The sequence below is a fragment of the Periplaneta americana genome, chromosome 2 (genome assembly GCF_040183065.1).
Source record: "Periplaneta americana isolate PAMFEO1 chromosome 2, P.americana_PAMFEO1_priV1, whole genome shotgun sequence".
NCBI lineage: Eukaryota > Metazoa > Arthropoda > Insecta > Blattodea > Blattidae > Periplaneta > Periplaneta americana.
The window spans coordinates 217,938,885-217,953,369 of record NC_091118.1 but is presented as its reverse complement, the minus strand read 5'-3'; the positions used below and the strand labels follow the sequence as shown (position 1 = coordinate 217,953,369).

At 36.9% G+C, this 14,485-nt stretch overlaps 1 protein-coding gene across 5 annotated transcripts in view; it reads left to right on the top strand.

Moving 5' to 3' along the window:
- LOC138695141 (retinoblastoma-like protein 1) overlaps positions 1–14,485 on the top strand; it is a 58,666-nt gene that overhangs the window by 38,939 nt on the left and 5,242 nt on the right. For all 5 annotated transcript variants that reach the window (XM_069819572.1, XM_069819569.1, XM_069819571.1 and 2 more), the window contains 2 exons: positions 7,044–7,224; positions 10,618–10,820. In XM_069819572.1, coding sequence (XP_069675673.1) covers positions 7,044–7,224; positions 10,618–10,820 — 384 coding nt within the window. The remainder of the gene's footprint in view (positions 1–7,043; positions 7,225–10,617; positions 10,821–14,485) is intronic.

The window sequence follows — 14,485 nt, the reverse complement described above, 5'->3', positions numbered from 1 at the left end:
GCACTGCCCAGATCCATAAAAGTAGTTTTTTCATCGTCGTCGCTGCCACCATCATCCCGATCACTGTCGCCGCCATCAGCAGGAGGGTTAAGTACTACCTCTATTTCGTCAGCAGCATGTATACTTGCACATATTTCAGGATCATCTGCATCTAACACCTCATCTAGCCATTTTATCGATTGTTCTGTATCTTTCCTGTAAGATGGATAAAAGTTCACATAAACGCCCAGCGTTTGATATATCAAACATCAAAGTTTACGTAGTCCTCCAGTCCATATTATTCAAATTATTATGAAAAACTATAATAGTACTGAAAGGATACACATTTGCCAACACGTTAAAATAATTAATTAAAATCGAGCATTCAGAACCAACTATTCATAAAATAAAAATCCAACTTACGTGTTATCCATCTTCCATGCAGACTGGTACTGGAATTTCAACACTCGCAACGACTGCCAAATTAATATATTTAAGTTTTCCATTGTACCAACAATCACAATGATAACAAAAATGCAAATATACAACAATCAAACATCATAAGCTGCATCGTGTTTGATATATCAAACGGTGGGATATAATGGGTTAAAACCAGATGACAGGCCACGGCGACAGACATTTGCTACTGAAATGCTGGATCTTTAAAACCTTTTGTTTTCAGGCAAGGCAATGTTTCATGCATCAAGATCTGTCAATCGGCACAATGTAAGGATCTGGGGTACACAAAATTCACATGTCTACCATGAACATGTCCGGGATAGCCCAAAAGTAAAAGTTTAGTGCGGTCTGATGTAGAACAGGATTATCGGTCCTTTTTTCTTTCATGAGGAGTCAATAACTGGCACAGTATACCAAAACATGTTGGAACACTTCTTGTACCACCAAGTAGCTGATCTGCAACCTCAAGTTATCTTTCAACAAGACTGAGACTCCTCATATTGGAGCCTGGATGTTCGGAATTCCCTAACAGAAACCTTCTCAGATCACTGGATTGAACGAGGCGGACCAATTTGGTGGCCACCACGTTCGCCAGACATCACCCCACTGGACTTCTTTCTCTGGGCTATGTATACAAGACCATGTGTTTGCGACTCCACTACAAGATATTCCAGTTTTACGGACCCGTATCTGCGACACAATATTGTAACAGTATCAGTGGATTTGTTGGACAGAACGTGGAACGAAATCAAATACAGATTTGTGCTACCAATAATGTACATGTAGGGGGTGTATTAGTGTGTGACAATGAAACTTCTTTGAGTTTCTCTTTCTTTTAATACCTGTCACATTTCATAATTCCGCATATTTTTGTTAGCAATGATTAATTGAAATGTGGGACCTTTGGAAGGGATGCATTGTATTTTTTCTACAATACAATATAATGTTCAGCGTCTAGCTCATGTTCACTTCCTGAATCATCTTCTCTCGCCTCTATGATATAGTCTTCCTCAGCGTCTGATTCGTTATTTGATTCTGGTTCATGTTTGGAATATGAATACTTTCTAGTAGCCTCTGAATTCAACTTTCTTGTTCATAATTAATTACATCTAGAACAACTTACATATATAAATAGCAATAATAATAATAATAATAATAATAATAATAATAATAAAGATAATAATAATAATAATGTGATGAACGTGAGATTGGCCTATATCCTATTTTATTATATTTCATCAATTTGCTAATTTTACACTTTACCTCTTGTAATTATCGTTATCGTAATTAAATTAACAAAATATGAACATTATTATATAAAATTGTATTTATATACTGCATATGGAAGTTATATATACCTGCTTGTCGATCTCCAAGTTACGACAACAGTGTGGTCGGTCTCTGACACCGAATCGCCTCGTCTTACTTGAAAAAGGGATCTTTTGTTAACTGGCCTTGCTCTGGTATGTAAAGGGCAATAAAATATAAAGCTATACAAAATAACAACCCCTGTCCTTGAGTGGATGGGGAAAGAACATAAATTTATTCTAAGGTCGGTCTCTGACACCGTGCCACACTAACGCAGGGTTAATGATTGTAGTATGAAATAGTTATACCAAAAAAGACTGGATAAACAACACAATACCTGTGAGTGATGAGGTTGAAGAGTGGTCGCATATTTCATAGATGATGAAGCAGGCAGCATACGAAAGTCTGAGCACAAGACAAAGGTGGAGTAGAATAAGAGGTTCACAAAATTGGGATTATAACATTAAACAAATTATTGCAAACAAACGAGAAGCATATCAAAAATATCTTTGCACCAAAACGGAAGATGACAAAATTAATTACCATGAAAAATGAGTTATAGCAAAATGCGAAGTTAGAAAATACGTAGACAAAATTGGGACAAATTTGTCTCCTTTCTTGAAAATAATATAACATGAATTCAACCACAAATATATAAAACTAGTGGCTTGTGCAGCAAATGCTGCTAATTAAGTTCATTAGACGTTCAAATAAAAAATTTTTTCAGATTCATTTTCAGTGAAGAATACCAGACATTTTGAAAGTTATTTGCTTCCGTAATAATGAAACATACTCCCTCTGAATGGTTTTTTTTATGCCAAAATATTTTTTCTTGAATCTATCCACCTTCAGGTTTTGAGTTTCAATGCGAAAACGCAAGTAACAATGTCAGGATGATCAGTGGGTTTTTCATGTGGGAGTAAAGCAATAGCTATTTCAGATCATTCTGGATTGTAGGCGAAAGTTAAAAAATGTCAGGTGTGCTGTGCTTTTGAACAATACGCTTAGCATCTTGGTATAGCTGCTGCATGTAGAGCTTGAAATGTAGAGGGTAAAATCATTTTATCTTGCTAAGAGATCTTGCTGAAATTATCAGGAGACTGCATAATTTTGTAGGCTTTTTATTTTATCAGTAAGTAATACCTTTTGATCTTTTCTTAGGAACTGTAATTTTTGCGCTCTCTGGAGCCAATACTGAAGAGAATGACGCATATAAATATCTATACCACACCGCCATTAAGTATATGAAAAAGACCCAACCCCACTTGATTAATAACTATAAAAATATTTGATTTTTAATAACAATATTAGGTACGTACGTAAGTTTTGTAGGTATATAGCCGCCACGCAGTAAATTATAGAAATGAAGATCTAATTTAAGATATTCTCTACATCTACTTACATAACTCCAAAACGTTTCACTTTCATATAATCAATATAGCATTAATATGTATAATTAATGAAAAATAGTCACATCATGGCATTAACTATAATAATATTTCATTTCTAATGATAATAATGTCATCAAACCACCTCAAGTTTTGTAGATTTTAATATCCAATACACAGCTGTACTCAGAAAATTACACACCTCAGAATCAGACTTCTAAATTATTTTTAGTAAGTCTTGAAGTTTTTAATAACCAATTGAATTTGAGCTCTAAATATGTCAGGAATCCTGTAGGTCATGGCCATCGTGCAATTCCTATTGTTTATTGTAGTGTGTGTTTTGTTTTATATTGAAATGCAATTAGTTCTCAAAACTGACGAAAGATGGATTTTGGAAAATAGGAAAATTATGTAGAAAAACTAACGCTTCACAGAAAGTTACTATTTGTCTGAAAATCCTTGGATGCCAAGCTTCAAAATGACGGGTCATTCATTAAAATCCGTTCAGTTGTTTTCCGTAATTTCTATTACCAGTTCATATTATATATATAGATATTGAAATTTCTTGGTAAATAATTAAAGAAACTGTAAGTTTAAATAGTTTCCACGAAAACATGGTTAAATTATTACCAAACAGTACCCTTTGATGTTACCATATTCTGATAAATCTCATGCAGAGTATAGAACTGTTTAAATGAGCAGGACAAGCTTTGCTCTTAAGATTCCTGATATGGAATGGACAAGAACCACCTAAATCTGTTGTAATTTAATATATGAGAAAGGCAATCGAAATAACTGTGACAGTTATAGAGGAATAAGCCCATTAAACACAGGATGTAAAATTTTTGCGAATACAATAAAAAATAGACTTTACAGTTATTGTGAACATATTTTGGGAGAAGAACAAAATGGTTTTCGAAAAGGAAGATCATGTTGCGTTGGATATTTTACCTTTAAAATGTTAATATAAAAGACAGAGAATTTAATATGGAAACACACATCACCTTCATAGACATCAAAAAAGCATTTGATAAAGTTAATCCCCATATCTTGTTAAACATACTTACTTACTGGTTTTTAAGGAACCCGGAGGTTCATTGCCGCCCTCACATAAGCTCACCATTGGTCCCTATTCTGAGCAAGATTAATCCAGTCTCTATCATCATATCCCACCTCCCTCAAATCCATTTTAATATTATCTTCCCATCTACGTCTTGGCCTCCCCAAAGGTCTTTTTCCCTCCGGCCTCCCAACTAACACTCTATATGCATTTCTGGATTCGCCCATACATGCTACATACCATGCCCATCTCAAACGTCTGGATTTAATGTTCCTAATTATGTCAGGTGAAGAATACAATGCTTGCAGTTCTGTGTTGTGTAACTTTCTCCATTCTGCTGCAACTTCATCTCGTTGTAGGCCATCTGCAGAGGCTGAAAGGACTAAGTCATCTGCAGAGATTAATGTAGGTATCTAGATGTAGATGTCGATTTACAGTTACATACTTCCTGTTTTATAATGCTTATGTACAATCAAATTGACCTATGGATGTGAATTATGGGGAAGAGCATTAGCAACTCACACTATGTATTATAAAAGGATCTAAAAATGCATTTAAAATTGCAAGCCTCATCCAGATATCAGATGTTGTTCAAACTGTCGGATAATATCCTGTGTAATTTCTATAAAATAAACAAAGAAGAAATACAAATCTATATCACAGACACACTCATTGCTAAAACTGCAGTTGTGAGCGAAATTCCTCCATGGAAATGGGTGATTCCAGAATATAGCATACAAATTCCAGGAAATCATTCCAAAAATGAATCTCCATACGTTCTTAAGTTAAGAAGTACTCTGCAGCACATATAAGAATCACCTTCAAATTTATACAGCTGGATCTGTAAACCCTAATGATGGGACATCAGGAGCAGGGTATTACATTCCAAAATATCAAGAAAGTTACTTCATACCATGTTCATCCTCCTCCAGTCTTGACACTGAATTGCTAGCTATTGATGCTGCTCTTCAGTGTGTTACTCAAATTTCTGAAAAATTTATTTGCATACTTACTGACTCCAAGGGGGCTATATTTAATATAATATTAAATATGTACCAAACCTATATGCACATAGAATTATTCCAATTCAGAAACAACTAAGGAAACAAAAAACTTCTAAAGGAAATAACATTTAAATGGATACCTAGTCATTGTGGTATACCTAGAAACGAGAAAGTCAGTAACATTGCAAAACGGGCAACATATTTGCAACCAAGACCTCTTCAAGTGATATCTCTATCCAATGCCTTTGCTTCAGTAAAGTCTCGTTTTATAAACCTATGGATCAACAATTGGCTCTCTTCTGACAAAGGAAAAATTATACAGTGTGTACAAAAGAAACCAAATGATCTGGAAATGTACAAAAACTTGCCCAGACATGTTCAAACATTTTTAGCAAGAGCTAGAACAGGTCACATTGTCACACAATTGTACCTACACCGATTTCACATTTCTGATAATCCTACTTGTGTGTGGTGCAATAATCATGATGAAGATCTGGAGAACATTCTTCTATACTGTCCATCCATAAACCACAAAAGAAGTAAATTAAAATCATCAGTACCAATTGCAGAAGATACAGTCCTGCAGTATATTATATTGACTACGCCCAAACTCTGGCAACTAGCAACAGGAATCTTCAATAAACACCAACCAAAATACTCCTCATTTCTCATGAAAAACAAAAATTGACTAGACTACAGTGGACTATAGTGGACTTTATGTTGTCAGCAAATAGTTGGATACATTAAGATGATTGATTGATCCTTCGGTAGGCAGTTTCTTCTCAGCCAATGACCCAACCTATTTCTTTTTCTCTTTCTTAATAATTTCAGCATCATTCTTTCTTCATTCACTCTTTCCAGCACAGCTTCATTTCTTATTCTGTCTGTCCACTTCACACGCTCCAGTCTTCTCCATATCCACATTTCAAATGCGTCTATTCATTTCTCTTCATTTTGTCGTAATGTCGATGTTTCTGCCCATACATTGCCACATCCACACAAGCAGTTCACTAAAATATACACACACACACACACACACACACACACACACACACACACACACACACACACACACACACACACACACAGAGTTTTTTTAGATGACTTGTTTCGAATTATTCAAGATTGAAGGTACTAAATAATTACAAACATAAATGTTACTTTCATTGACACCACCATCAATTCTGAAATTAAGTGCTCGAGTTAGGCCAATAAATAGGAAGTTGTTTGCGCCATTTTTTATTTTTACACTGTTTAAAATGTAACACTTAAGGATCTAGGAGTATAATTTGGCATGAATTGTTGTTATTATTTATTTAATTCCAGAGACTGTGAAATACAGTATAGGAAAATGTCGTGTAGGTTACAATTAAAGTACAAAATAAAAAACATATAAATACTAGTGAGACAATAAGGTATAGAAGTTTCATACGAAGAAATATCATATAAAATAATTTATTTACTTTTACAAGGTGTGCCAAAGTTTATAAGGATGAAAGTGTGTGGACTGATTTGGTGTGTAAATTCTACCAGACATAGTCGATCCTGTTTCAAACACATTTTGGATCGCTCATGACACTGACTTTGCTTCCTGGTAGAAGTATTTGTAATACCATTTACCAGTTAGTGGAGATAGTCTTGCCACCTTTGTTTATTTGTTGTTGAAATGGGCAACCACTAAAAATTACAGTTACAACGTTTACATAATATGTAAGATTCATGTGAAAATTGCAAGCAATATTACTGCGGAAATTTGATACCTTACTTGATAAACAAAGATGTTTCAGAAATGTTACTTATCACGGCTGTGGTAGTTAATGAGAGTGGAACTTATTTTGTATGCAGGTCTCGCAGAGTGAGAGGACGTTCACAGATATCATGCGCTGCTACCGGCTGCAACCACAGGCCGCCTCCCACGTGTACCGCAGCGTGCTGCTCTGCTCGAAGCGCCGGCGGGGCTCCGGATCCTCCAGCAACGGCACGTCCAACACGTCGAGTCCAGTTCCAAGCGATGCGGAAGTCAAAGGTAGAATTGTAACCATCATGGCTAAGCTTTTGCATGAAGCCTGATGAATGTTGTGGAGAACAGGCTGCAACATTTGACAGGGCTTTTATCCATGATGCATTCTCCAAGGGTCCCAGCTTTAATGAGGCCAGCATTCAGTTTTATTGATATTGTGGTGGCAGCACTGTCATATCCCTGACTTCTCATATCATTTAGGTCGAGCTCCATTTTCATTAGGCCCTTGATTATAGTGTGAGCTAACGCAGAACCCATTACATCATAAAACCAAGATAATCTTTCCTTAAAGTCATTGACGTATCATACACACACAGTAAACTGTTCTGTTTGGGTGCTGCCAGTGATTACATCAGCTAACACTCAGTCGAACTTTTTTTGCTTTGGGACAGTATTTGATTATAGTTAAGTTCCTTAAAATCATAATTACTTTCGTTTGAATAATAGAGCTAGTCCACACCTGTGGAGTAACAGCACGTTTGGCCGCGAAACCAGATGGCCTGGGTTCGATTCCTGGTCAGGGCAAGTTACCTGGTTGAGGTTTTTTCCGGGGTTTTCCCTCAACCCAATATGAGCAAATGCTGGGTAACTTTGGTGTTGGACCCCGGACTCATTTCACCGGCATTATCACCTTCATCTCATTCAGACGCTAAATAACCTGAGCTGTTGATAAAGTGTCGTAAAATAACCTACTAAAAAAAATAATAGAGCTTGTCATCACTATTAGCTCTGTATCTAATAAAGTTACCATAATATTGTTTCCTGGTTCATGAATCATATTTGCCTCATAGGGCCAGTTTAAACTCAAGTTTTTCGTTCTGCTTCGTATTGTAAACCTTAAGTACCAGTTAATCTTGGGTTAACTTGAATTTAACTTGATCGGCAGTCTTCTGCTATTTAAACTGCAGTTCATAGGTGGAGTTATGGGGGGACACGGTCGCCTCCCAAACTTGTCTGAACTCTTCCCCCCCCCCCCCCCTATTAACGTTAGAAAATATTGAATTTAAAAGATCTTTTTTGCTTTCGTTTATGATTAAGTTTCTGTGCTTAAATTGATGAATTGATGTCTTCAGATCAAAATTTCTGAATGTATAAGAATTGCTATACCTCATTTGAGGAATGGAAGCACTGTAATGTTTCTTTTGTAACAGCCTGTACTCATGAGTTAGAAGTGTGCAGGCCGCCACTTGGAGATGTATAAATAACACTGCACAACAATACAGAAAGAAGAAAAGTGACCCTGTATGATGTGCAAACTTAAAGACGAGAGTATAATAAAACAGTTTACATTGCATGTGATGTCTTCAGGAAGGTAAGCTTCATACAAAAAAGTTTGTTAGCACTGTTACGTAGTGTTATTCATGTATGCATGTGTTTCTGTATGAGAGAGAGAAAAAAGGGAGATTGCTTTAAGTTATGCCCTATTATAATTTGTAGTAGACCTACAGTTCAAACCCTCTACAACTCTATCCACAAAATTGCGGATATGGATGTAACACTGTAAAGAAATATCTTTATTAAATATTGCGATATACTGTACCACGGTCAAGCTATAACGGGGAGGAGGTAAATGATGTCCCCCATAACCCTGTTGTATGTGGATTTATGGTTTTTCTTTGCCCCTCCCTCAAGGAAACGATTCTCTCTCCGCCTGTGCTGCAGTTCGAGGTTAAACAGTGCAAGATGGCATCTTCCGCTATATACATGAACATGACATGTTTCCGAAAAACTTATTAGTGATGATGAGAAAGTGATCAGTATTACTGAACGATCACAGTGGCCAAGAACTTCTCGAAATAGAGTGCACCACTTTTAAATACATATATAAAAATTGAAATTCAGATACAACGTGCAATAAAAAAATGAGAAAGTGCAAAACTATGTGTGTTTTAGAGTTTGAATTTAAAGATTATTTGAAAAGGCAAACAATTTCCTTTTTATTTTTGAAAACATTCTGTCGGAACCTCTGCATCAGATACTAGTTGTTCTGTGCTATTTTATATTTATTGAAAATAATGAAAGATTTCTGAAGCTCCATAAATCTACTGTAAGCCTATTGCGAATTGTACTGTGTGGCAGACAGTTTCCTGCTAAGATTTACTATGAAATACTGGAACCTGTTTTATAATAATAATAATAATAATAATACCTAATATTACCAAACTCATAAAAATAATGTTATTATTTGACTGAATTCTGTTTCATAAACTTTCTACACAACATATAAAATACGCACACTTATAATGCAGTTCATCAGTCAGCTGACTGTGTATGAGTTCAGTCGTGGATGGTCATGCCTGATTGTATTGTGTTTGGGAGTATAACGTTGGTAGCCTGCATTAAGAAGCCATTTGAGGTTAAGTCTGACAAGCATACTGTAGTAAGCGGTAAAGTTTTTTATGATATTCCCTCTGTTATCAGAGAACAAAATGTTTCCTAATGAAGATTCTGCACGAGCACTGGCCATTTTAACAGCAGTAATATAATAAAACAGCAGTGATCATCTTTTATTTTCCTAACAGCAATACCAATCATAGTCTACTACAGTTTAACTTAATCAAGACTCTGTAATACGGTGCATTGATTTAAACTCTCAGTTAGGTTTAACTTCAGTTTAACTTAATCTTTAGATTGAGCATATTTATAATATCGGGCCATAATGGTATTTCTTGCTGATGGTATGTATGACTGGTAATTTTTTCCCCTATTTCCACTAACATCCCCTTTTCTTTGGGAATCAGTCTGATTAATTATATAAGAAACTTTTTCACTTGCTAAATATATTTTATGTTATCAATGGTCAACTCTGTAAGTTAATTTGCGGTTTTCAATTTATTTATTTTCAGTTATTTAAATTCTTACACTGTTTAAAATGTTTTTTTTTTTAATCCAATGCCACCAGGTTGTCTTTTCGACATTTCTGGTCTTCTCTCCTGGCATTGGCTTAGTTGTAACCCACTTCTGAGGTTGGGGCACCTGGAAGGCAGAGTTACATTACCCCGATGATGTGATAGGATGATTATGATAATGTGGTGCCAGGAGAGGTCTTAAATCTAAACTTGACCTAAATTCCAGACCATGGACGAACACAGGAATAATCCCCATTAAGGAAAAATTCCTGTGCTCTAGCCGGGAATCGAACCCGGGACCTCATGAACTATAGCCAGAAGCTCTAACCACTAGACCATGAGGCTGGTCCCGTTTAAAATGTAACACTTAGGGAACCACGAGTATCATTTGGTATAAATATTTACTTCTACAAGTGTGCATGGCGCCAGTTCTCTGTTCTCGTTAAACCATTTGACACACACGTAGCCTTCATACTCCAGAGTCCCATTTTACCTTAAAAATGTCGCTGCTTTGAGGGAAGCTGCCAGCAGTGCTATGTCTTACTTGCAGGTGACGAGACGAAAGATGGCATCCGTTCGTCTAGTACATTGCCTGTGACACACCCACCATCCGCACCACCGACTCCCACACACCTGGCTGGCACTGGCACCAGCTTCGAGTTCGAGGACCGTGGTGACCTCATCAAGTTCTACAACACCATCTACGTGCAGAAAGTGCGTGGCTTCGCTTTGAAGTTCTCCAGTGGAGTGCAGGTGAGATTAGTACACACCATCAAGTTCTACAACACCATTTACGTGTAGAAAGTGCGTGGCTTCGCTTTGAAGTTCTCCAGTGGAGTGCAGGTGAGATTAGTTAGTACACATCATCAAGTTCTGCAACACCATCTACGTGCAGAAAGTGCGTTGCTTCGCTTTGAAGTTCTCCAGTGGAGTGCAGGTGAGATTAGTTAGTACACATCATCAAGTTCTGCAACACCATCTACGTGCAGAAAGTGCGTGGCTTCGCTTTGAAGTTCTCCAGTGGAGTGCAGGTGAGATTAGTTAGTACACATCATCAAGTTCTGCAACACCATCTACGTGCAGAAAGTGCGTGGCTTCGCTTTGAAGTTCTCCAGTGGAGTGCAGGTGAGATTAGTACACACATCAAGTTCTACAACACCATCGCTGATCCAATTCGCCCCAAAGGTGCTCAGTGGGGTTGAGATCAGGACTCTGTGCAGCCAGTCCAACCAGTGAGCATTATTGTATGCATACCACTGCACAGTAGCCGTCGAAACATGGGGCCAACTTCAGTTGTCCAACTGAGTGCCATGTTGCAAGAGGAATGGCGACGCATTCCAGTGGATATCCTACACAAACTAGTGGAGAGCATGTCTGACAGGGTGGCTGCTGTTATAGCAACAAGAGGGCAAAAAACAGTGCCCAATTACAGAGGGGAAGGGGGAGAGGGAGAGGGAGAAAATTGTATGGGCAGTAAGATATGGTTATATAATATGCATTTATATCTATCACTAATATTGCTTCATTTCAAATATAAACACACTATTCCTTTTTTTTTTTAAGTACCTAGAGGATTGACACTGAAAGAAACCATCGATATTATTGAATTAGACGACACTCCAAATAATGTGGAAAACATATTTTATTGAACCTCCTGCTGTGCACATCGATTCTGATGAAGATTTAGGTGACGAGGACAGCAGTGGTTTTGTCGACAATCTAACTGGAGTTCTGTCTTATAATGAACGTGTTGGGGGAGTTGATTATGATTCTTCTTGTTCCTCAGTGCTGCTGCCTTTAAACAAAAAACTAAAAGACAGTCTAAAAGCAACATTACGTTGCATGGAAAGTCACCTGTAGATTGTTTTGAGAAGATTGTAAATGATGAACTTATAAATTTTTCTAACAGAAGGATCATGAACTGCATTGACCCCAAGATAGCTTCCGAGGAGATGAAGATATTCCTGGATACTGTTCCCAGCAAGAGACCACATTGGGAAGCTGCAGATGATGTATGCAATGAACTAGTTGTGAACACCATGAGATGAGATTGCTTTTTGGAAATCTGTCGTTTCGTTCAGTAGTAGGGTAGGTTATTTTACGACGCTTTATCAACATCTTAGGTTATTTAGCATCTGAATGAGATGAAAGTGATGCCAGTGAAATGAATCCGGGGTCCAGCACCGGAAGTTACCCAGCATTTGCTCATATTGGGTTGAGGGAAAACCCCAGAAAAAACCTCAACCAGATAACTTGCCCCGACTGGGAATCGAACCCGGGCCACCTGGTTTTGCGGTCAGACGCGCTAACCGTTACTCCACAGGTGTGGACCGGTTCGTTCATTGCGTCGACAAAAATGATAAATTGTGCAAACTTCGTCCAATAATGAACCACTTGAAGAGTCGATTCATGGAATTGTTCCAACCAGAAAAGTGTCTTGATTTCGGAGTGCATGGTCAAATATTACGAACGCCACAGCTGCAAACAATTTATCCGCGAAAAACCCATCTGGTTTGGCTACAAAATCTGGTGCCACAATACGTCAACTGGATATTTGATAAATTTTTATGTTTACCAAGGAAGAAACCTAATGGCAATGTCGAATATGAAGAAAACTTTGGAAAATGTGCTGGATGAACTACCAGAAGAACTGAAGCCGCTACTATTGTGGATTTATTTTGACAGGAGTGAAAGTACTTGTTTATCTCAATAACCGCAGTTATGGTGCCACTGGGACAATCCATGAAAACAGAATATCGAAAGACTGCCCACTTACGTCATGAAGAAAAAGATATGCGACTCTTACAAAATAGTGAATATTTCAAATGGTATTGTGCAGTGGGTGGACAATTCCGTGGTGAGAGTAGCGTCCATCTGTCTTGGAGTGTAGCCTATTTTGAATGTGTCTCGTTACGCACAAGGACAAAAGAAGAAGGTGCGAATTCCTTGTCCTACACTAGAAAATGTGACAAGTATGTGTTATTTTATTTCTTAGAATTGATATGAAAAACTCGTAATTACAGAAAATTGTTTCGAAAGGAATGTTTTTATAAAGTGTTTTGTGGTCTGAAGCCGCTTTCAGTTGCAAATATTATATTTATAAATGTTGCTAATATTTTTGCTGGATGTCAACTCCGAGACAAATACATATAACAGATTTGCTAACATTAACGTCTAGCATGATCATATGAATACAGCTCCTAGTGACCAAACGGCTTAACATACGAACGAAATATTTTGTAAATATCATTGACAGACAGCTAGAAACGTAATTCTTGAGTGGAAACATATTCGGTAATGTTTTTTATTTTGGCGTTAAAGGGTTAATAGGAACGTTCTTATTTCAAAATATCAGATGAAAGCAAGGAAAAATAGAAACAAACATATGAATTACTTTACATTATTAGAGACTCGAACTCATGACAGCAACAGAAGTAGTCGTGGAATTTACCACTTATACACAAGTGATGGATGAGGATAAGCTCATAGAATAACAGTGGTTAGGCAAACATCGAAATTCTAAGGAAGGAAATTGCTCAGAACAACTGTTTTTTTTTTCATCCCATATGTTAGGTTTAAATGCTATTTATTTATAATATAGATTAAGATAGGCTACTAAACATTATTCATTTTGTATTTTGTACTGGTGCATGCACATATATTGATCACATGGTAAAATCTGAATAGAACCAGCCATGTTCAACTGTCCGATTATCAGTGGCGTAGCGTCAATGTAAGCTAAAAAGCTTAGCTTCCTCAGTTAATAATAATTTCATAATAAACTGGCAGTTTATGGAGAAAATTATTTATTAATTTTAATAGAATTTATATTTATGCGTTAAATATTGTGATGCGGCAGCTCAGGATGATTTGTGATGCAGCAGTAAACAAGAAGCCTGCACACACCAGCTTCCAAGCAGACTGGTTTCTTCTGTGTAATCCACCCTGCAGATTTTCCATCCCTTTCTAACTAAGCTACCCTAGTCGCAAGGCTCGCAAGAAGCTAGCTTTGACATTTAAAATAAGTAGTTTCTGAGTTATCCCTTTTCGTCAGTTGTGTTCAGTTGAAGTGTTAGTGTGCATTGTAGCTGATATAATAAATAATGAGCGAAATAACAGTTCCTGGCACTAATTTACTTGAATTTTTTTAGGACAGCTGTATTATCAAAACTGACTTACGAACAAAAGTGTGATTTAAAAAACAAATGACCGACTCCCTTGCTGTCAATGAAGGACACAACCAAAAGACAGACGCATACTTACATAATGATACTAATATTGTGATTTCTCTAAGTATGACAGGGAGTGAGCTAATCTTATATTGTATACGTGTCTATTTGTTAAGAGCTATGTGTAAACCGTGAAATCATGTTTTACTACGTATCATTTGAGGTCATGCCTTATTGGTGTTACGATGT